The sequence below is a fragment of the Lampetra planeri genome, chromosome 33, assembly GCF_965212315.1.
Source record: "Lampetra planeri chromosome 33, kcLamPlan1.2.h2, whole genome shotgun sequence".
Taxonomy (NCBI): Eukaryota; Metazoa; Chordata; class Hyperoartia; order Petromyzontiformes; family Petromyzontidae; genus Lampetra; species Lampetra planeri.
Window position 1 is genome coordinate 960,741 of NC_136139.1, and position 21,914 is coordinate 982,654.

At 46.7% G+C, this 21,914-nt stretch overlaps 1 protein-coding gene across 1 annotated transcript in view; it reads right to left on the bottom strand.

Annotated features, from left to right (window-relative positions):
• The window catches only part of LOC144729825 (uncharacterized), a 119,465-nt gene that overhangs the window by 87,386 nt on the left and 10,165 nt on the right, over positions 1-21,914 (bottom strand). Inside the window, exons 2-5 of the mRNA XM_078610340.1 lie at positions 16,539-16,707; positions 13,762-13,854; positions 1,569-1,596; positions 966-1,114 (exon numbers count right to left, since the gene is read on the bottom strand). Of these exons, the coding sequence (XP_078466466.1) occupies positions 966-1,114; positions 1,569-1,596; positions 13,762-13,854; positions 16,539-16,707 (439 nt within the window). The remainder of the gene's footprint in view (positions 1-965; positions 1,115-1,568; positions 1,597-13,761; positions 13,855-16,538; positions 16,708-21,914) is intronic.

Consider the following 21,914-nt stretch of genomic DNA (forward strand, 5'->3'; position numbering starts at 1 on the left):
CAGAGACGATCACCCCTCTCTGTTACCTGTGTTTCTCTCGCTATGTATCTTGGTGATATCTGTCTGCTAATATGTCTGTCTATAGTTTTCTGGTTAGATTTTATGTCGCTATTTCATTATACCTGATGGTGATTGCTTGTGTTGCAATCGAAACGTCGTATTCTATTATTTAATTTAATTTATTATTTTATCTTTAGACGTGACTTAACCGAAAGAAACAAATAATAATTCCTGCAGTCACGAAAGTTCTAAAATTAAGATTGAACCACTTCTACGGGGAAGTTTTAAGCTTATCTTTTTTCTCTCTCTCTGGCGACTTGTTTTCTCTGCCTGTGTCCTCTCTTTAGATTGTTCACACTTAAATTCTAACTTAGCAATCTTTGAAATACGTAATCAACCAGGCTATGCGTTAATTGTGTGTTGACCGACCCTCTGTGTTGTATTACATTACATTTCGATATTTTACTAGGTTATTTAATTTTAGTGTGTCCTTCTCCTGATTTTCAGGCTTGCTTGCCGTGCCATCGCATTCGCAGCACCACGTCTGTTGACCACTCATTGATATGCTAATTTGTTCTCTAACCCTCCTCCCTCTCTCTGCCTCCGCCCCCCCCTCTGTCTATTTAAGGCCACCACACAGAGACGATCACCCCTCTCTGTTACCTGTGTTGCTCTCGCTATGTATCTTGGTGATATCTGTCTGCTAATATGTCTGTCTATAGTTTTCTGGTTAGATTTTATGTCGCTATTTCATTATACCTGATGATGATTGCTTGTGTTGCAATCGAAACGTCGTATTCTATTATTTAATTTAATTTATTATTTTATCTTTAGACGTGACTTAACCGAAAGAAACAAATAATAACCCTGTTATGTGTTTTCATTATTAATTCCGCAACTTCTGTCACCTTGGGTTGAACTCGCACACGAGTTTGAAACTATGTTGAATAAAATCATCGGCTTACCTTGATGACAAAGTAGCACCAGGGGCTGTCCCGGGCCCCGCTGTCTTCGAGCACCAACGTGAAGCTCCGGGCCACTTTAGCGATGACGACCTCCAGACTCTCCCTCCAGAGACCTCGCACCAACACTCCCTCCTCCAGGTACGCAGACACTGGGCCACAGAACAGCGCTCGGTCAGTGGCCATGTTCACATTTGCCTGTCACCTTGGAATAATCGAGTCGGTCCACAGGCAAATTGTTCAGTACAGCCATGGTTGTATTTTTGACGACGAGATTAACTCCTCTGCCCGTCAACTCTGGCTGCGTGCATGGCCGGAGCAGAATTGCCAGAACCTGAGCCGGCCCTCCCCACCCACCACTCTAGCTGTCAGGGTGTGTGTGTGTGTACGTTGAACTTCTTTCGCACCGCACGTAGCCAACCGTGCTAATCGGAGGTGCGGGGGAAGGACAACAAACTAAACACAAAACGGGGTAACACGAAGCTGTCCACAGGCCCTACGTTCGTGTGATCACGTTTGAGTTAAAATTATAAAGGAGACTTCACAATTCTTTCTGAACTGTTGTAAAAAAAGAACCACACAACACAACTTGATCGAGGCACACACCTGCCTGCAGCTCTTCCTGCGACATCGTCTGAAACAAACAACAGCGGGGTGCAGCGTTAGACACGTGGACTGCATATGCACGTATTGTTCAACGCAAACATTTATCCATTCATTTAATAAAAAAATATGAAAATCAATATTCGTATACATGCGTCACCTCGTAAAACTACGAAGTGCTTTAAAAAAATTGGTTCCCTTAGACAATGAATAGCTGAGACGTGTCTTTCTTCTCGTGTTGCAAAGGGGGAATGTTGCAACACGAGACTGAGGGGATGGCATTCGTCCAGCAGTGGATAGATCAAATCTGACGACGCTGATGGAAGATGGCGGTAGCCAATAACGCAGACAGGAATCCGAGTTTCCCGTTACAGCAAAATGTAACGGTAAGGAATAAGCAATTTGAAAATACAAACTTTGATCAGAAATTGGCACCTAAATATCCACCATCTGATATCGACAAAACGTTTACTTGAAACTCATCCAGAATAGACTGGACTGGTCCATAACACCAAAGCATCGACAATCGAGGTTTTTCCCGGCAAGACCTTGCCGAGCCAGATAAAATGTGACAGACGTTATTTTCACTGGGTGTTGTTGGCCATTTGGCATAGACCTTAAGGAGTAGAATCGCTCATAGAACGTTCGCATTGATATTGACGAGAAGCCAGACAGGTGGTGCGGCAAAGTGACGCGGCTTCGTTTAAATCCAGGTCAAAGCAAAGGTTCTGCGTGACTTCGCCGCGTAAAGACGGGGAAACAGGGCCCTGTTCCAGAAAGGAATGCTGGTTACAACCATCTCTCAGAAAGAGCAAACGTATGTTTTGAATTTACAAACTTCTTTTCAACCCGTCTCCATCTAAAGAATCATCCGTCAGCGCCGCATTCACAACTGTTTACTCATAAATGAGAAAGATATCGCCAAACGACACGGCGTCATATTGTAAATTCTTGTTAAAACTTGAAAGGAAACAAAATCTTACCCAAGTGGCCTTAAAATTACAATGGGCTCGGCAACGTTGTTTCATTGTCCTTACGTAACAAGAACGACGCATATCTATGTCTCAACTGCAACGGAGGCAATGAATCGGAGGTAAAGGTGCAGCCCTGCAATTGCTCGCTCACACGACTGCTGGCGGGATGTCCTCCACTAAAGGAAGCTCTAGAGGGAATTCGGTCTACTATTCCACACTGGCCAGAGGCGGGAGTGCCCACAATTATCAAACCGTGCCCAGTGTTCAAGCTTCGCCGCCGCAGTCGTAGCGTACGCGTTTAATTCGAGCATGCCACGTCTGGTGTCCTAACCGTTACGCTGCTGTGGCAGCTCCCATTCGCCTGTGTCCCAGTTAAATAGGTTGGCTTACAGCCCTGGTGTCGTGACCTCCCGACCTACGTGTGTGGGATAGCGGTATTCGGAAGACATGCGATACCCAAGATTACACTTGCAAACAGGCACCAGTCGCTGGGCCACTTCTCTTTGCTCGTTCTGAACATTTCTCCATAATGCACTGTGGCAGTGACATCCTTTTTTTTCAGGGGCAGCAAGTAAAAAAAAATTATTAGGCACTTTATTTTCCCATAATGTACAGACCCGCGAAAAGTGATCCATGTAATGTCATGCAAAGTTGCAATTAAAAAATCAGTGTTTTAACATAACAACTTAATTGCATTCAAAGGCAATTACATCACCGCCCAAATATATATTCAGGAACGCAGCGAGGGGAAGTGTGGCAGGCTACGGCGCAACCCACGTGATCCGAGTCATAGCCATGACCAAGTACGAATATAATTTAAATGTATAAGCTCCATTGTGTTGAGGTAATGTGTAAAAGTAGTCCTGCAGCAAAGAGTTAAAACGCTCCTAAAATTAAAGTGGAGGGACATCCCTACGATGGAGCCCACTGAGAATGCCCTTGCCACTAACGAATTCCCGACTCCACTGATGAGAGCCAGGTTACAACTGGTCCACAGATTTGCTTGCTTGAAGAAATGCTGATAGATAATATTGGTCTAGGAAGGTAAGGGCTTAACAACATGTGGAGTGTATTGGCACGTGGAGACTCAACCTAGATTTGTGTTTATATTTGCTTTTAATAATGAATTTATACCGATTAGTACGCTTCATGATACGTGCATCCTGTCGCGTGTGGGAATTGATGTTTTATCTGTGTCAAGTATATGCAAATTATATGCTGTTATATTTTGGCTAATGGAGCAAATAAGATGAGGTGTAGTAAATAAGAAACAATACACATTGTAAAAATGTAAAGGTGCAGCCCTGCAATTCTTCACGCACGCCACTGCTGGTGGAAGGGCCTCCACTAGAGGGGCCCCAAGAGAGGGCAGTTGGCCTACTCTCCCACACTGGCCGGGCGTCTGGGAATAGGCAGCAATGCGCACACTTTACCACAAGCGAGCTGCCAATTGACCAACTATGGTGTGGACAGAGGGGGGGGGGGGGTGACCTCTGGGTCGCAAGTCCAGCGTGCTGACCACTACTCAGCACACCATGGGCAGCGTCCGTACAAAATAATAGATTTTTAAAACTTTTTTTAAAACACGCTTTTATGAAATGTACGACTCCAATTATACCCAAGCCGAAACATATAACATATAAAGAATAATGTTTAAAAATATATATATATATATTTTATGATAGAATATGGTATTGTCATCAGTATGACATAAGTATACCAAGTTTGCAGTCGATACCACATTGGGAAGTGGGTTAAAATCGAGTTACAATATTTGAAGATACAACAACAACAGAGTGAGTTAAATAAAAGCGTATAAAAAAAGGAATTAATTCTTAAATCGAATTATGGCGCTAAATTTCAACAATTAATTTGATTGCTGGTGGAGGTGGGGGGGCCTTGGGTGAAGCCACAGCTCCCTGGAGTACGACAACGGCTCTGGCCAAATGGAATGGAGGTGCAGTTCCCACACTTCACCCCACCACCACCACCACAGGCAACACAGGGCTTCACACACAGCACCCATTCACTGCACGAGGCAGTCCGAAGAAAACGTGCAAAGAGAAAAATTATCCGGGTTTTTGTTTGGTTTTAACAGTCAAGTCCGGAACGGCTCACCGTGTTTTAGCCGGTGCTTCTCAAACATGCTCTGCTAACGTGTCCAGTTAATTAATTGCAAACTTTACACAGAAATGTAATTAATATTTGTATTTAAAAAATTTGAGGTTTCACAAATTTATAAAGGCGACATTTATTTTGAACAGCATTAAAAACTGCCCAATTTGTCTTCCACGATGTCACACATGTGAATGGCAGCGAATGAATAAATGTACTGTGTTGGCAGTGAAAAACGAAGTGTTTAATTTTCTCATTTACGGAGCACATTATTATCACGTGAGTAAATCAATGATACCGCATTTTTCAGTGTTGTAACTACTATAAACATTTTAAATCCAACTGCACAGCAGGCAGCAGACATCTGCTTCCTGCGCAACGAAAGCTTTGCAAGGGGCACGTTGTCTCAAATTAATCAAACACACGTGTAAAACACAGTTTGATTTTATTACATTATTAACAAATTAATAGGCAATTAATCAGCCATGAGATTGTACCACTTTCAAAATTTTTATTTCAGACAGCACGTATGTATATGTGGCCGTCTTTACGATCACTAACGAGTGTGCCCAAGTTAACCGCAAAGTGGCGGTGTGTATTCACGGTTGGGAAGAGGGTTACTTTAACAATCAACACAAATAAAAAAAATCAGGTGACCACTCGTTTAGAGAGCCACACACACACACATGCGTGCGGCAGACATGCAGGGGAAAAAGCGTTGTCTCTGAATTTTAAACCCAGAATAAGTTGTCGCGAATTGTGTTCTGCGTTCCATTTACCGTATTCTCCGGGTCGTAAGACGCTTTGGAAAGTACGAAAGCAATGCACACTTTGGGTTTATTTTCAAGAATAAGAAAAAAACCCAATCCTGAATATGCAATGTCCCGGGAAAATAGAAAAAAAGCGGGTAACATATAAAGTTTTGAGAAGCAGAGTGTACGCTGGGTAAAAAAAATGCGTCTTAGTTAGCTTTGACAATTCTATAACCCTTTTAGAGTTTGTGAATAAACATTATGTTGGCACAAATAAGAGCAATTACTTTCTCTGGGAATGAATATTAAGTTTTCAGCAGCATTTGTAAAAATGTTAAGAAAAAAAACGCACGTCTTACTTTCAATTTAAATAACTATGAAATGCGTACAGTTGAGCACAATAGATCAAAAAAATGTGTATTCCGCTTGCATTAGCAGACCATGAAAAGGGGGGGGGGGGGGGGACGGAATAAAATGCATTGGCGACAGAAGGAGAGGCCCCCTTTAAACCCGATACAGCGAAGCTAAGAAATGAGTTTTCCAGCATTTACTTCGTATTTAGATACGCCGTTTAATGCGCCACCCGTCATTTTGTCAGAGCCGTTTATGCTTTCGTTAACATTTTAATCAACCGAATCGTGGGGAGAGGTCGGGGAGCACAGAGAGCTCGAGTGGTGGTGGTGGTGTGGCCGGGGGCGGTGGGTGGGTGGGTGGTGGTGGGGGGTTAGGAGCGAGGTGGAGGTAAGGTTGCCGGGGTTGTGGTGAGGTAAAAAGTCGCCGACTTCTCGTCCCATCAAGACTAAGGAGAAAATTAAACAACAGTAAAAAAAAATGTAAGTGCCCAGGAATCGAGTTGCACGTTCCAACGCAAAACCCCATTCCTCGCCGGTCTCAGTTCTTGTTACAAGTGTATGGGCGAGGGCTTTTGTTTTTAACAATTAAGGAACAAAAATGCTTTAGAGACTAAATCCTGTGGCCTGATAAGAAATCTTTAAATCAGCCCGGGCCACAAAGCAGCAACGGCAATTAGGGAAAAGGTCGCGTTACCAAACTTGCAAAACGTGCATTTGTGTAGCAGTGGAATATACGGCACACAAACACAATTTATATTCATCGCGTAATCTGCAAGGCTCGGATTATCTCACGACCTCGGTCGACACGTTGGCTGTCCTCCCGGTAGTATCCAGTCAAGGGTGGACCACGCCGGCACGCGTGCGGTGACGAGGTACGTCGGGCGTGAAGCCGCCGTGGTTCAAAAATTAATTTATTTGGTTATGGTTGATCAAAGTCACACAAGCATGGGACGACATCAATCTTCGCCACCGACCCAGTAAACAGTTGACGGTGGAAGTTGGCCCAAAGTCAACCAACGTTGGCTCAAGAACAGCATGTTTACTGGATAACGCTCGTGAGCCAGTTGTGGAAATTACACATTGCTATGGTGGGGATCATTCACTCCACAGCAGTACAACAACTTCTGACAATGTAGTACTATTTTACCGACCTCGAAGGGATACAACACTGAAACCACTTCTGATTGGGATTTACATTTTTGACGATTTGAATTTTCAACCAGACCATCGTCCAGCTGGTTATAATATCATCATGATCATCATCATCATCCTCACAGCCATGATCAATCCACTGCTGGATATACAAAATGTGTATTTATTTATATCTTTAAATATATACAGATGCTTTCACAATTGTCCAACTGTAAACTGTTCTGAGCTAAAGACGCTGTGGGATTTTATCCGATTGCACCGAGGTACGAGTATTAACAACGAACTGGATGGACACACCCACAACAACTTGCTCGGTCATTTCTGGCGGCTTTGATTTGGTTCCACCTTGACAATAAATGCAACGAGGTTATTACTTTTATTCTGCTTGCAGTGGATCAAGGCTTTCCTGGAAGCAACCGCTTTTGATGTGCTACTCTTAAGAGACAAACGTTTTCCATCACAGTTTGAAGAAATGAAAGTGTAACATCACTCACACGCGTGCGCGCCGAACCTACAAAGAGTGGCGAGACGGCGACGCTGACGACGATGATGAAAGAAGCGTGAATTTTCCAAAGTTTTCGTCACAAGGATCTTTCTTTTTCAGTTCAAAACCCGAACCAACATAATTCAGTCAAATCATTCCACCTCCTTTTTTTTAACCACAATGTAAAATAATAATAAAAATTTCAACGGCATCGCAGAGTAAAACTTCTGAAATGTTTGCGAGAGTTCAACATGAAAAGGCCACGTTTGTTCCATTTATAATCCACTGACATGTGCGAGGCAATGCGCGGGTAATAACGTTAACATTTCTCATATTAATCCATCACTCGCGCCCATTAGTCTACTCGCGTTTACAAAATATTACTTCAGCATGACACTTCGGATTTCGTGTAACGGACCCCATGTCCATCCTAAGCCTTTTTGAAACTAACTTGCATGAAAACGTTTAACCTTCCATTCGAATACACATTTGATAAATACAGTATTTATATATACACACACACACAAACACTTTACCATAACCGTCGTCTTCAACAAGATGACATAAAAACGCCGAGAGGGCCCAACCGCATGAAAGAACGTCTCTGTGAGTTGCAATACCCACCCACCCTCCCGTCCGTTTAACTGCAGATCAGCATACTTAGGCGGTTTAGTTTTAGCCTCCGATACGCAAAAACCCGAAGATCTGCAAGGCAACAGGACAAAGGTGAAACGGTCAAGTTTAAAGAACCTAGCCCACGGCCATCGGCAGCTCCAGTCCCTCCCCAGCGCCCAACGCAAACCCAACCAACCCCACGGCCCCACAGCCCGGCTCCCACTTGTCTCCAATCTACACGAAAGGGGATACATTGAGTGGAGTCTCTGGAACCAAGGGTGCTTGCTGGGGTCACGCGCCATAATTGCGCTGTCAGTCTGTCGGCGTAACGCGAGCCCCCCCCCCAGCCCTTAGCCGAGCGCCGGCGCTGACCGGACGCGGCAAGCCAGCAGCCCCAGCCACGATTCCGTTTCTCCCGCCGGGTTATTTTATTTATTTTGTTACATTCATTTCCTCTGTTTTGGCCGTTTATAAAGAGTTGTGTTTTTGCCTCTTCCACTCACAATGTGAAAGATTTGAAGGCAATATAAATTTTTCTTGATTTTTTTTTTGATGTATACATTTTTTTTATTTCCTTCCCTCCTTCAACTGTTTCTTGTTTCTTGTTTGTCACAGACATGTGCCGAGCGACACTGCCCGAGTTCCCACTCTCGCAAGACATCTTTTATTGCAGCCATTCTCAATTCGACTGGACGGAGGCCTTCTTCACGCCATGGGGTTTTTTTAGACCATACTTCACCATGCTGGTCAGTGCAGGTTCCTGAACGGGGTTGGGGGGGGAAGACCTCGCGTGATATAAGCTGCTGTTAGCCGTGGCTGGGAATCGAAGTCGGGTCGCCAGGTTCATAGGACAGCACCCTATGAACACCGTGTTTCTCTCTGTTGTTAAGAATCCTTTACTCATGAGAATTCAACCGAGTAGAGTAAATATTGAAACTGGTCGCAACAATGTGCATGGCCTGTTGAAATCTCAAAGTCAAAGGACGATATCTGCCAGTGTGGTTTTTATACAAAAAAACAACAACTCTCTTGTAAACCAGCAAGCGCCACTTTCACGGCTACGCGGTGCAGCAGAGTGCCTCGCCAGCTGACCAACGGTGGAGCACCGCTCGCTTTCCTCACCCGCTGATTTGCAGCGGGGCATTGTTTGCTAAGTTACGACAACTTTAATATAAACTTTGGTTCGAAAGTGACATGACCTCTGCATGACAGCCCGCCAGACAACAGTGTGGGGTGAATTGGGGTTATAAGCAGAAACATGAGGGACTCATTTCGCAGTGGTGAACAAGCATCAGCCAAGCAGGGCTTGCGTCTCCTGTTACTAACACCACTGTACTCGATACGTAAAAAAAATGTACTGTAGCTGGTGAACGAATATGAGGCGATGGCCCATATTAAGAACGAAGGGGCAGTTGTAAAGTATTGGAGACGACATATTCGGATTTGGTGCCTCAGAAAGAATGAGGAATTTCAACATCGCTGATTTACAAGTGGCTAAAATGAGCAAGCAACAAATCTTTCAATATTACTCTTTTAAATTCCATTAAACGTGTTAAACTCTGAGAAATTCCTAGGTATCCATTGGAAATCCCAGAAATAATTTAGTGGCAAAAAAGACTTTGAACTGTGAGAAAGAAAAAGCCTACGGAACACTAAAAAAGTTAAAAGTTAATAAAAAAAAGTTTAAAAGCCAAACTGTTTAACGTTGAATAATTTTAACGTTTCAATTGAAATATAGATCAGATAAGCACTGTGCCTGCTGAAAGAGTTACACTCATGTTAGCCACTAATATGATTTGATAAATTATGAAACAGATGGAAATGTGGAGTGCACCGAGGTGGCAGGGCTTCGGTTTACTCCGACATGCTCCCATCTCGCCATGGCCCTACGGCTCTTGCTCCAGCACAACACTCAATTAAACCGCTTTTGAAACCAGGAGTTAAATGTAGGCCTTGACATTTGGGGTAATTATAGGGTCAGGGCACCTTTTCTCCCCCCACTTGTGTCTATTCCCCCCCCCGCCCCCTTCCCGCGCTCACTTTACCAAAATCAACCAGTGATGACATATGCCCAGGTCACAAGATCCAATTCGGGACGTAAATCACCCGTGAAGATCTCACTGTCACAGCAACACAGACGCTCTCGCAGGGCTCGTCCGTTGGCAGTGGCGCAAACCGCCGCGCGGGATGCCGCAGGAGAGCGTCCCGTCGACCTCGAGGTCGCCGCTTCAGTTTCCCGGGCGGCGGTTCAAAATGTGCCAAGTTACTTAAATCACCGCACACCTCTGGTCCGTGCGGCGGCATGCTTGGGTAAACCACGGCGAGCGGATTGGCGGGTCGCAAGTGTTGGCACTTCCACCTCCTCCTCCGAGATATCTCGCCAGGATTGACTAGTGGGCCAAATACCCACGACAGTGGCTCTCTCGCGCTCGCTCTCGTGAAAGGGCCTTCTACCAGCAGTGATGTGAGGAAGACATTGCAGGGCTGCACCTTTACCGTTTCCCCTTTTATCCAAGTTAAAGTAGAAGGTTGATAACAAAAGTGTTTTTGTTATCAACCTTCTACTGCTGCAAGCAAATAGTAATTGTGAAGAATACTGATTTCTGATATTTTTTACGTTTCCTTCAAATGTGTAACAGTTTGGAAGTTTTTTAAATTTGCACAAATATATGAAAAAAGTGCAATACCGTCCAGGCCCACCAGAGTGCATATGCACAGCAAGCCAATCTAGTAGCTGCAATATTGTCAAACTAGAAAGAAGGTCCAGATCTGCATGCTAAAATCATAAAGCAAAAAAAATATTTTCTTGAGCCTCACCGGGAACCGACATTGCCGACGGTTATCGGGCAAAAATAAAATGAGCAACGGAGATTTTCGGAACTCACATCTAGTGCTCGTTCTCCACAACCACAACACTTTCCCGCCACCTTTAAGGACCGTGATGACCTTCATAATGGTGACAGTTTCAGGACGTTGCATATCACAGTGAAGCAATTGCATATCACAGTGAAGCAATGCCTATTCAAAGCTGCCTCTTATACAATACACCATAGCGACACACGTTGTGAACGTGCTCTTGTCGACTTGTAATTAAACATCCCACAAGAGACGGTGTTGCTGAACCCTTGACAGCGCTGACAGCCTGCGCAGCTCTCAGCGGCTGACCGGCCAAGAAGAAGGATCGCGATGCAACACATCGGCGGAGAGACACGCGATGGACACCGCAATCAGAGCCGCACCAGAGTCAACGCTTTGATTTCAGGGGGCGGGGGGGGGGGTTTCCCCACCGCTTCCGCAGCCGACTAAACGCAAACCTGCCGAGAGAGACGACACGAGACCGGCACCGACAGCCATATGCCGCGCACCTGCGCGCACGGCCTCGCGGGATGACTTAGCCGAACGGGGGATCCTCGGCGGGGCCGGGAGAAGGCGGACGCCTGGCTCGGCGGGGTTTATAAACACAAAGCCCTCCGGCGGCGGCGGCAGAAGTCGTTTCCCCAGAGCGGTCCGCGAAAAGCAGCGTGGCCGGGCTGCACTTTGTAGTTGAACTGCACACGAGATTCTCCCGCCGCTGCACGGGGTCATGCAAAGGACCACGGCGGCGCCGTTTGTCCCCTCGTCGTCAACGTCGTCGTCAACGGCGTCGCACCTCACGCAGCAGAGTTGCCCAACGCAGCCAAGGTTTAAAAAACACAATACTGTACATGTAGCATAATGTACGGACAGCACTTATTGACTTCACATAGTGTACCGATAACAATGAAACAACACTTCATATACAATCAACCTCTAAACCCACTTTGGATTTAGCTAAATCCTAACTTTGATCACCCAACGAGATGGCTCTATCCCGAGGGACCATTTTAACCAGCACCTGGGACAGGTCATAGAAGGCATTCGACTCATCAGCCTTGCCTGCATTCAAGACAAACAAATACAAAGACCCCCATATCGCCATTAGAAGTTTGGGTATGGCCGCCTCTTTGTTTTGAGGTCATCCCCAGAAGAGGCCTTCGCAGGAACTAGAAGAACGGAACGTCAAAACTGAAATCCGACTCGTTAAAGAGAAAGCTCGGCTGCATCAAGCCGGGGACCCGGCGTGGTTATCCGACAGCTCAAGCTCCAGGTGCACAACACTGGTACAACTCCTCAGCGACGATGAGGGATTCACCCTCGACACGTGCTTCTAAGATCCATCATCGCAATGCATCTGGGCCAGAGCGCGCCGCTCCATTTGTAGCACACGGCAGCGTTACAGTGCTGGGAAACTGTACTCGCATACTTTTATACTTCACTGGCTTTTCTGCCCGTCCCAGGACGGGTGTATATTGCGGTAAATCTGAAATATTCAATAGAAGAATAGTTCAGCTCATGATTATTGATGAGGGGGGTGGGGTTGCCCCATGTGGAGTGACGTCACCCGTTAATGGTTCATGTGGAGTGCACGGCCTTCTTGTTCGTTAGTATAAATTTCCACGTGGGCATGAATATTAATGAGGGGGGGCTCTTTTGCAGTGACGTCACGTACGGATGTAGCACTGTGCTGCGTATATTTTTCACCGTCACTTTTTTTTTAAAAACGTCATATTTGAAGCGACTTTGCCTAATAAATTATTTAATTCAGCTCGACCTTCCTCTGCGTTAGTGTAGAAATCCACCCACTCATGAATATTAATGAGGGGGGTTGGGCCTCACGTGGAGTGACGTCACGTGCGGGACACACACATTCTTGGCTCATTATATGAGTGTATAATTGTCAGTACTGTACACCACTGTGGTAAAAGAACGACGCCCGGCACAACTACGCAAGATAAAGAAAAAGCCCAACAGAACATTCAGTCAACACATCAAACCTGCTTGCAATGTAAGCTGCACACATTACACATGCATAGTACAATCGAATGCTGCCGCAAACTATCATTCTACAATTGCATATTGCTTATTTAGATAGGCACGATAACAATTATTTTACACTATTCGCAGCAGGCGAATGCAGAAGTATGCCTTGCATGTGCATACAACGTTGGCCATCTTTGCATGACGGTTGTCCTCTGGTGGCTATTTGATGAAATCAACACGTGCATCATTACGACGTTGGCTACCCGGTTCCGCACCTCGCCTCGTCAGACTTCAGAAGCTCATCAGGCTGCAGCCTGCATAGCGCAAGGAAACGACCCTCATGAATAAGAACAGGCGCTGTAGGTCACTACGGGGCGATGTTGTCAGCTGAGGACGGTGCAGCGAAGTCTATTGCTGGACTGGACACCCAGCTCCGGCGTCGTTACGCAAGGCAGGTAGCCCCACAGCCCCCACGGCACGGACAGCTCCTCACGCAACGCCGACGAGTTGGAGTCTCTTCTACGTGTTACACCGATGATCCCGTTTAGCCGGTTGCCGGTGAGCAGGTGGGGGGGGCGAGGGGAATAGTGGCGGAGCCACAATGGCGAGATGTTGACTACCTCGCCTGGTATACAGGAGGTCGTGGGTTCGATCCTGACCCTGACGCCTGCTGCTGTGTATTTGGAGTTTGCGTGTTCTCCCCGTGGCCGCGTGGATTTTTCTCCGGGTCCTTTTTTTCCACTTTCAGAAACACGCGTTTTAGAGTATTTTGGCCGCTATAAAATTCCACGTGATAAGCCACCTCATTGGGCTATCATTTGTGGCCAGGTCGCGTCTGAGAAAGAGCTCCGTAGCTCCGTGGGCCTCACCTGGTGAAATAAAAAGCAGTTGAGTTTCGGTGCATGCGGTTACCTCGCCCGTTGCCAGCAGAGAGCCGAGCCGCTGCCTCAGCGCCTCGAGGATCCGACCGCCACGGCCGTTGCTCTCCCCCAGCTTGCACAGAATCTGCGGGGACCAGACGGCAGGAAATAAAACCGTTTAGCTCTCAACATTCACTCGCCTGCTGTAGCCGCACGTTTACGCGGGGGTCTGTAGAAACCAATGATCTTGGTTTAAATGTAAATATATTTACACGTGAAATATATAGTTCAATAAACTTTGCCGGGGTTCGAAAAATAAATAGCAAGAGCACTTGAAGATCTATTTCCCCTGATAATTTCACGGGAATTGTTTTGTTTTGTTTCAAGTGTACACATTAGCTCTGCTTTCAATTCAAAAGTATGGCGTCTAATTAGCACGAGCAACATTGGTGAAGAGGAAACGCTTTCTACTGCTAAGCGTAATTACGGCTTAAAATCTGTATTTTAAATAACAACTCCACTAAGACCGCCAAAATTCGGAAATACCCTGCAGGTACCCTGGTGATCAATTTTTGAAGTAAGTGAAGAGATTAGACGTGAATTGTTTTAATAAGAACCGAGAGGTTAGCCACAACTGTGCTGCCCTTGACACAACGTCTCTGCGAGCCCCGGGAAATTACAACAAGAACCCCAGAGGTGTCTACATCTGGCTCGGTGAGCCATGGCCAATGACAAAGAATCACAGCAATCCGATACAATTCCTTAGTCACGGTCCTCTGTGTGTTCGTGCACAAATTGTGTATGTGTGTACTGTGTAGACTACGGGGAGCGGTGGTGCAGCGGTTAGCGCGCTGCGCTACGAACCCGGCGACCCGAGTTCGAATCCCGCTCGCAAGCAACAACAACGATGATTATTTGAACCGGTGCTGGACTTTTCCGAGGTCGACTCAGCCTCCAAGAGTACCTGTTGCGGTGTGTAAACATCAAGAGCGGAGAGACAAAGGCGGCCGGACGTGGTGCCGGCTACCCACCCGCTCTTGTGCCGTGCCGGCCTTCAGAGGCGCTCGCTAGCAGTACCTGCTCCAATAATCTGTTGAGGCTACAAGGGGGGGGATATTTGTCTTTGTGTATATGCAGAATGTATGACTGCTCACGTCCTTATTCTTGTCAATCTAAAGAATACATTAGGAAGGGGAAAGAAAGATTAATGCAAGACAATATCGGCTGACAGTTGTGATGTCCCACGTGCCGTCGATGTTTTTGCAACAAAATATCTAAAATAAATATTTTGGGATTTTTTTTTTTCTTCATCACGAAAACTGAACTCTCCTTAGGCCCAAAGAACGGAGCGGCACGACGCCTCGCTGCCAGCAGCGTCTCCTCGCTGCCAGCGGAGTCTCCACGCTGCGCGGGCCACGGGGCCAGTGGAGTCCCATTCTAGTGCTGTGCCACACAGAGCGGTGGAGCGGAACTCTACGGAATTGGTGAGCAAACTACGCGCTGTACGTGGGCTCAATGTGTTGTTTGTGGACATAGCAGGGGGGCATTGCGAAGGAAAGTGACGTAACATCGCACCCCGAATCACCATGGCGAGCCTGCTATTTCGCGGACACACTGGGTATGCGAGTTTACAAACTGCACTCGTATTATTACGACGACGACGCCTTATCACCCAGGGAAGCCTCACTGGCTCTCAAAACTCTTTCTTAGGAGGGTCCTGCCAAGCTTGTGCAGTAGGAGGAGGGGGGGAGGCTGCTGTGTAACCCCATGAGTGACTTGCAAGTCATGTTTCAGCGTTGCGATGTTTGACCAAAATAGCCGGTTCAGTGGTTTTAAACCCATGCAGAACAGGGGGAGAGAATACCCATAACTCTTCACAAAACGGCACCCGAGTTGGGAATCGAACCCAGGCCCGTATTGCCGTGAGGCGCGGGTGTTCCCACTGCGACCACCGCTGTGCTTTCGTACTTTGGGAGCACCAAAGCAGGTTTTGCTTCAGCAAGCGCCGAAGACGATCTTGACTTGTCCTGCTCGGTTCGCCGGTTGAAAGGTCATATTTACATGAACTCCCCTCACACAGGCAAACATTTGCCACTGATCCAGGACATGAATGTGCAATGCATGACTTGTTGAGTAGCCGCCAGAGAGTTAACAACGATGGTCTACATTCAGGTATATTTAAGCACAATAATTAAAACAAGATAAAGTGTCTCTACACTTCAGCGAGTGTTATCTTGTTTCATTCCAAAATCTACTCAAAGGTGTGGTTTATATGTTGTGACGTTTTAATGCTGTTGTTTTTACGTACTGTACAAGGGTGAACACGTGGAAATAGGCAAAGGTGCAGCCCTTCAATTGCTTGCTTAGGCCACACTAGCGGAAGGGTCTCCCCAAAGGAGAAGGCTCTAGAGAGTGTTTTGGCCTACTCTTCCACGCTAGTCAGATGTCTTGGAAGAAGTGGGAGTACACACACTACACGCCACCACACGTGCCCTACCAATGGGCTAGCTGTGCTGCGACCCCGTTACACCGCTAAGTCCAAAGAGATAGTGGGGAGGGTGGAAATGTTGAAACCTTCCACCGTTGTTTCAACTGCCGTGCCGGGAGATCAAATCGGAGCGACGACCTCTGGATTGCAAATCCGGTGTGCTAACCGCGAGAATGCTGTCCTTCCGCTGCAGGTCCCCCGCTGACAGCATACATACCTCATGCCTGCGACATTTTAATTTGTCGGTTTCGTTTCAGGAACTAATCCTTTTGACGAGTGGAGACCGGCGGTTTCCCTTCGCGTTGAGCGGCGCCGCACGAGCGTTCTCCCGGCCCACCGACCTGCTCGAGCTTGCGGAAGAGCTTGAGGTTGTGGCCGGCGTGCGTCCGCTGCAGGTGAATGAGAGCACGCGCCGCGGCCAGCGCGGTGTGGTCGGGCCACGGCAGCGAGCGCGGCAGCAGGCGGTAGGCGTCGTCGAGCAGCCGCTCCCCGGCACGACCAGGAGGTCCTCTAGGGAGAGGGGGGGGGGGCACGGGGGGGGGGGGGCGAGCAGGGCAGCCACGATCGTCAGCCACAACAAAATAAATAAACTCAGCTACTAAAACTAAATAGCGCAACTTTACTTTAACACCTCCATGACCGCTGGCACAAGCGAGCCGAGCAAGCGCGGGGGGCGCCTCGCAGTGCGTGTGGTTTTCCACCGGCGAGCTCTCGTGCCGAGCTGGAATACGCCGGCCTCGCGAGGCGTCCTAATCTGGATTGGAGGGCCCAAGCGGGGCCACCGGCGGCGTTCGCTCGCCACGGCTTCACTCGGCGCAAAGTGAGGACGCGCAGGCACCACGCCGTGCACGTGCGTCCACGACGCGTACGACGCGTGCGACGTGAGTGGCACAGCAGCTCCGGGTCCTGCAGTGTCTAAACGAGCCGGGCGCCCCCTGAGCCGTGCAGGGCTGCCTCGGCATGGCCCAGTTGCATGTACAGCGGACTAAAGGGGTACAGCATTCGTTTCCCCAGGGGAGAGACGCTTCCACAATCAGTGGAGTTAACGTCTGCTATATTATTGTACGAATGTGGTGTGCTCTTTACGATATATACGAAATATTTATTTTGTAATGATAGTATTTTTAGTTGTATGTTGTTGTGTTTATAAATCTGTGGGCCTTTGGTCCACATGTTCAACCGTTTAGAATCAACTTCGAGATGTAATGGCATTTTAAACCTGGCAAGATAATGCAATCATGGCGATCCTAATCTCACTGTAATACAGCAAGAGGCATAACAAACCAAACAAAGTTCACTCACTCGGAGAGAGAGAATTCCCTAGAACAGCAGCAGAGCAAAGTATCGTGTTGCAGAATGGCCAGCCTGAGACATCGTGACCTTCCCTAAAATCCTTGAGGCAAAGTTTAATAAACTAAGTGGAGTCTGTTACGTTGGCTGACCAAGAGGGGCTTTCATGCAGGCCTATCAAACAAGTCCTCAGATCTAGGCCTCACCTAATCGCTATACAAACGCCATAATTTTCTGTGCATGCACTATAATAGTTTATATCGTGTAGAAATACTTTAGACTTGTGACGTCAACCTCACTGCACCCTAGAATGTGTTTTACTTTCAGGGGGAAAAAAACAATGAATCACATCTTCTTGGTTCTTTCGGAAAAGTCACCAAAAAAAAGTCAAAGAATCAAGAAGATGAATCCCTGCAGTCACGAAAGCTTTAAATCGAAATGAATCACATTTTACTTTTAGAAGCCTCCTACTCACGTTGACCATCTCTTTATGATGAGGATGGAGTTTGAATTTTGGGTGATCAAAAACCTGGATAGCACGTTGATAGTCTCAGAAGTATCACCAATAACTGCATGAAACATGCCAATGTATTGTTCGGTTTTCTACTCAATTTGTCTAAATCCCAGCACTCAGAATTATAAATATCGCTTTGCCTCGTGCACCAATCTCATAGCGGAGTTCGTGGGAAAGTGCGCCGCCCGACTGCATAAAGAAGAGAGAGTCCAATGGAAAGGTTTTTTTCTGAAGTGCAGCGAAAAATCTTTTCTGGGGCCCATTCTGTGCCAAATGCGGCGAACCGCTCTGCGATTTCAATTTTATTTTTGGTCTCATGACATGACGCTGATAGCATAATTGGAAATGACATTTTATTAAAAATATGCAAACGCCACAACGGAGTTTCGATGAGATTAATATTTCGTCAAACCAGCCGTTTCTGCTGCAATGAAATCCACAAAGTTTGTAATAATTAGCATCTGCCGTGGCGCAAGACTCGGTGATACATCAAGCCAGAGGCATTCTGCATTGCGGGGAGACCACGGCAGTCTGCTCCACCTCTTTGCTGCTAGCAAGGATCCCTTAGCCTGGAACGAGGCCGAAGTAAAGTTTATTGTCAGAGGATTAATAGCAGACAGCCTGAGCATGCAGCTGCATTTGGGCTCATAGGATTTGAGACGATATTACCGTTAATCAAGGGCAGAGTGATTAAAATATTCCACTTGGTTTGGGATCCAGTATGGCCTTAATATAGACATACCATGGCAGCACATCACCTTGGAACAGTGCATGGTTTACTGGCTTTTGCACCGCCCCTATTAAACAGAGAATCCCGTCCTTCAAGAGACACAACGAGGTGTAGGCAGGTATTCATCACGGGTGCTAGTGACAAAGGGTTGTACGTTAATATCCTTACCATAAGACAGAGGTAGCTCATGACAAAACATTGTTTGTGAACGTGAAGTAGTACCAGTTATGAATCAAAGCAACTTTTCATCGTTCTGACGTTAGCGACTGATGCATTGCATCGTAGGTGTGAACATGTATTATGTAAATATTACGCAAATCATATGAAAATTATTAGCTTAAGATAAACTTTCAATGAGGCTAATAAAGAGAGGACAAATTCACGAACAAGAGACAATGAGAAACGATACAATAAACTGTCAACGATTCCTCAATTGAATCGCAATCCCAAATAGTGACAAATTATTACAATTAACCAAATCGCTCGGTACTCAATACTTACAAAAATAATGTTAATAACACGACCACAAATCGTATTGTTATTACCTGATGAAATCATAAATCACCCACGGCCAATCGCCACTGGATGAAGACCTCCACGAGCTTTGGCGATCCCTCACGGTGCCCCGATGCCACAATGCACCCCACAGCAACTCCATCTCTTTCGACGTCCCCTGGCGCACACTCCACCCCTCGTGCTGCCACTCCGTTGTTCGTCTCGACCACCGGCCATCGTCACTTCTTCGTGACGTGCCCTGCTCAAGCCAACTTATTTTTCTTAACCCGTCAATGCGACGTCCTGAAAGCACGGTTTGTGGCAGGGATTAATCATAATACACGGCATACATTTTTAATGTTGCTCGAACACTCTACTGTGGAGCTCCTCAAAGTTACTTTAAAAGCTTTTTTTCTTTCCAAAGCTATTGTCAGGCAGTCCAGAAAGCCGTGCCTAGATGCGAACCTGCCGAAATAAAACCCGATTTTTTTTCCGGTTGGGTAAAAAAAAAATCGTATCGTTTTAAATGATCGTGTTTTTCCAAGCGTTTCGTGATGTTTTTGTTGTTGTTGCTGTTTTGATCACCGAATGCAATGCAGCGGCGGCAGCGGCTCTCTTGAAGAAAGAACGATATACGGAGCAGAAAGAAAAATCAGCCCGCCCATCCGCATTTCCAAAAACGTGACCGGTGACCCCCATCGTGGGACGTTAAACAGCGAGGAGGTCAGACCTCTGGCAACGGGAGGCTGATCGTCAGACAACAACAAGCGGCGCGCCCCGTGTGTGAGATGCACACACGCGCACGCACGCACGCACACACGCGCGCACAAGCACACACGGGGACCCAGCTGAAACAACGCAGCACTCCCAATTGCGCGCACTGCATCCTAACTCCAAAGTAATTTTTTTAATTTGGTAACCACCGACTCATTTCTGAAAAAAAGGAGGGGGGGGGGGAATTAAAATGATTTACTAATTGCGTGCCGAGGGTAGTGGAGGCACGTAGGAGGGGCTGGGGTGGCCTGGGGGTGGCGGGGGGTGGCGAGCAGCGGCGGGGGGGGGGGGTGAGCAGCGAGGGTTGGAGGAGCAGCAGCAGCAGCCTGGGCTGGCTCCGCGAGCGGGGCTGTGCGGGCAGCCAGGGAGACAATCTGCAAAGCGACCTGCGCTGCTGCTGCGCGCCATGCTTTCTGGAGCCCAAAGCACGAATCTTAATGAAGGACTGATGCCATGCAAATAATTGCATCATTAAGGTATTTGTAACATGTGGGAGTTATTTGGGGCAGAACAACGCGGCATTGTCTCAGAGCGCAGGCCGCCGGGGCCCCGGCTGGGACGGGAGTCCCGGGCTACGGAGGCGCGCGGCTCACGCAGCCGCCGAGTTCCAGCGATTATGAAGTCGCGCGCGGCGGCAGGCATCAGCGCCGGTACCTGCGGCTGACCCGGGCCCTCTCGGGGGCATTAAACGTTTCACTGCCGACTTTGTTGCTCTGCGCAATTTTCATACAATGGGCGCACATCTTAAAACCGCGCGAGTTTTTATTTTATTCATTTTAGAGTTTAACAAAAAATATATATTAAAGTTTTTTTTGGTTACTCACTGAAAAGCAAACGCGCTTCGGCGCTGTATTGTGACATTTGATACAAGGTCCGATTCATGCGATGGGTGGCAACTGCTTTTACATCAATTTCTGAGCAAAAAAAAACGATTTGCCAAAAAATATTGGTAGTTTGGGGAATAAAATCCCCACCGAATATTGGCATAAACGACCTTTCAGCAAGCACGTGATTAATACCCCGAGTATGTTTATCGAATAAAACGTGTTCGTAAACATTTAGTGTGCGCACATGACTCGTGTTGCAACTGCATGGCCTTTTACAAAATATAAAGTATTTACTTGCCTTAAAAGTCTTATATTTCATTTAAAAAAATACACACTGAGTATGCATAGGCGGAAACAGAAGTGTCTGTTTTATAACACAGCGATCTCAATTGAAATGTCAGAAAGGAGCATATTGAATAATAAGTGGAGTGAGTGTTGATAGTGTTGATATCACATTCTCAGAGCTTCTCAATTACCCCTTGTATAGTTTCGTATCCATGCTCAAAAAGAGGGGATAGTTGCATTAAGCAACTATTGTGCCAATTGGACTTTTAATCCATTGATCTGTAAAAGCTGCTATTATCCATGACCACTTAATCAGCATATCATAGCTAACAAGATAAATGCATCTCCCAACTTCCCTTAACCCATTCAAAAAGATTCAAAAACAATTTCCGATTAGCACATTCTCTGGATTACACCACACTCTGGAAAAGGAGGTGCAACGCATCCCAAACTTTGCTTAAAATTACGACTTTTTATCCGGATTATCACCCCCCAAACGTTTTCTTTTAAAACACTGGAGAAAAAGTGCATCTTATAATCTTTTAGAATACGGTATAATGTATCCTTATCCGTTGGCAACAAAACACGTAGCTACGCAAACTAAACTAAATGTTCACGCAAGTTCTTGCAACACATTTGCATTGTTTGGGCAATCACAAAACATGAGATTTCCCAATCCCAACTCAAAAAACACATGAGCCTTGACCCAAACATGAAAATGCGAAATTATATTGCTCGAAAGTGGGCTGCGTCCAAACACAAACCCGCAGGGCGGCGGTGACGCGTGGAGCGCACGGCCTCC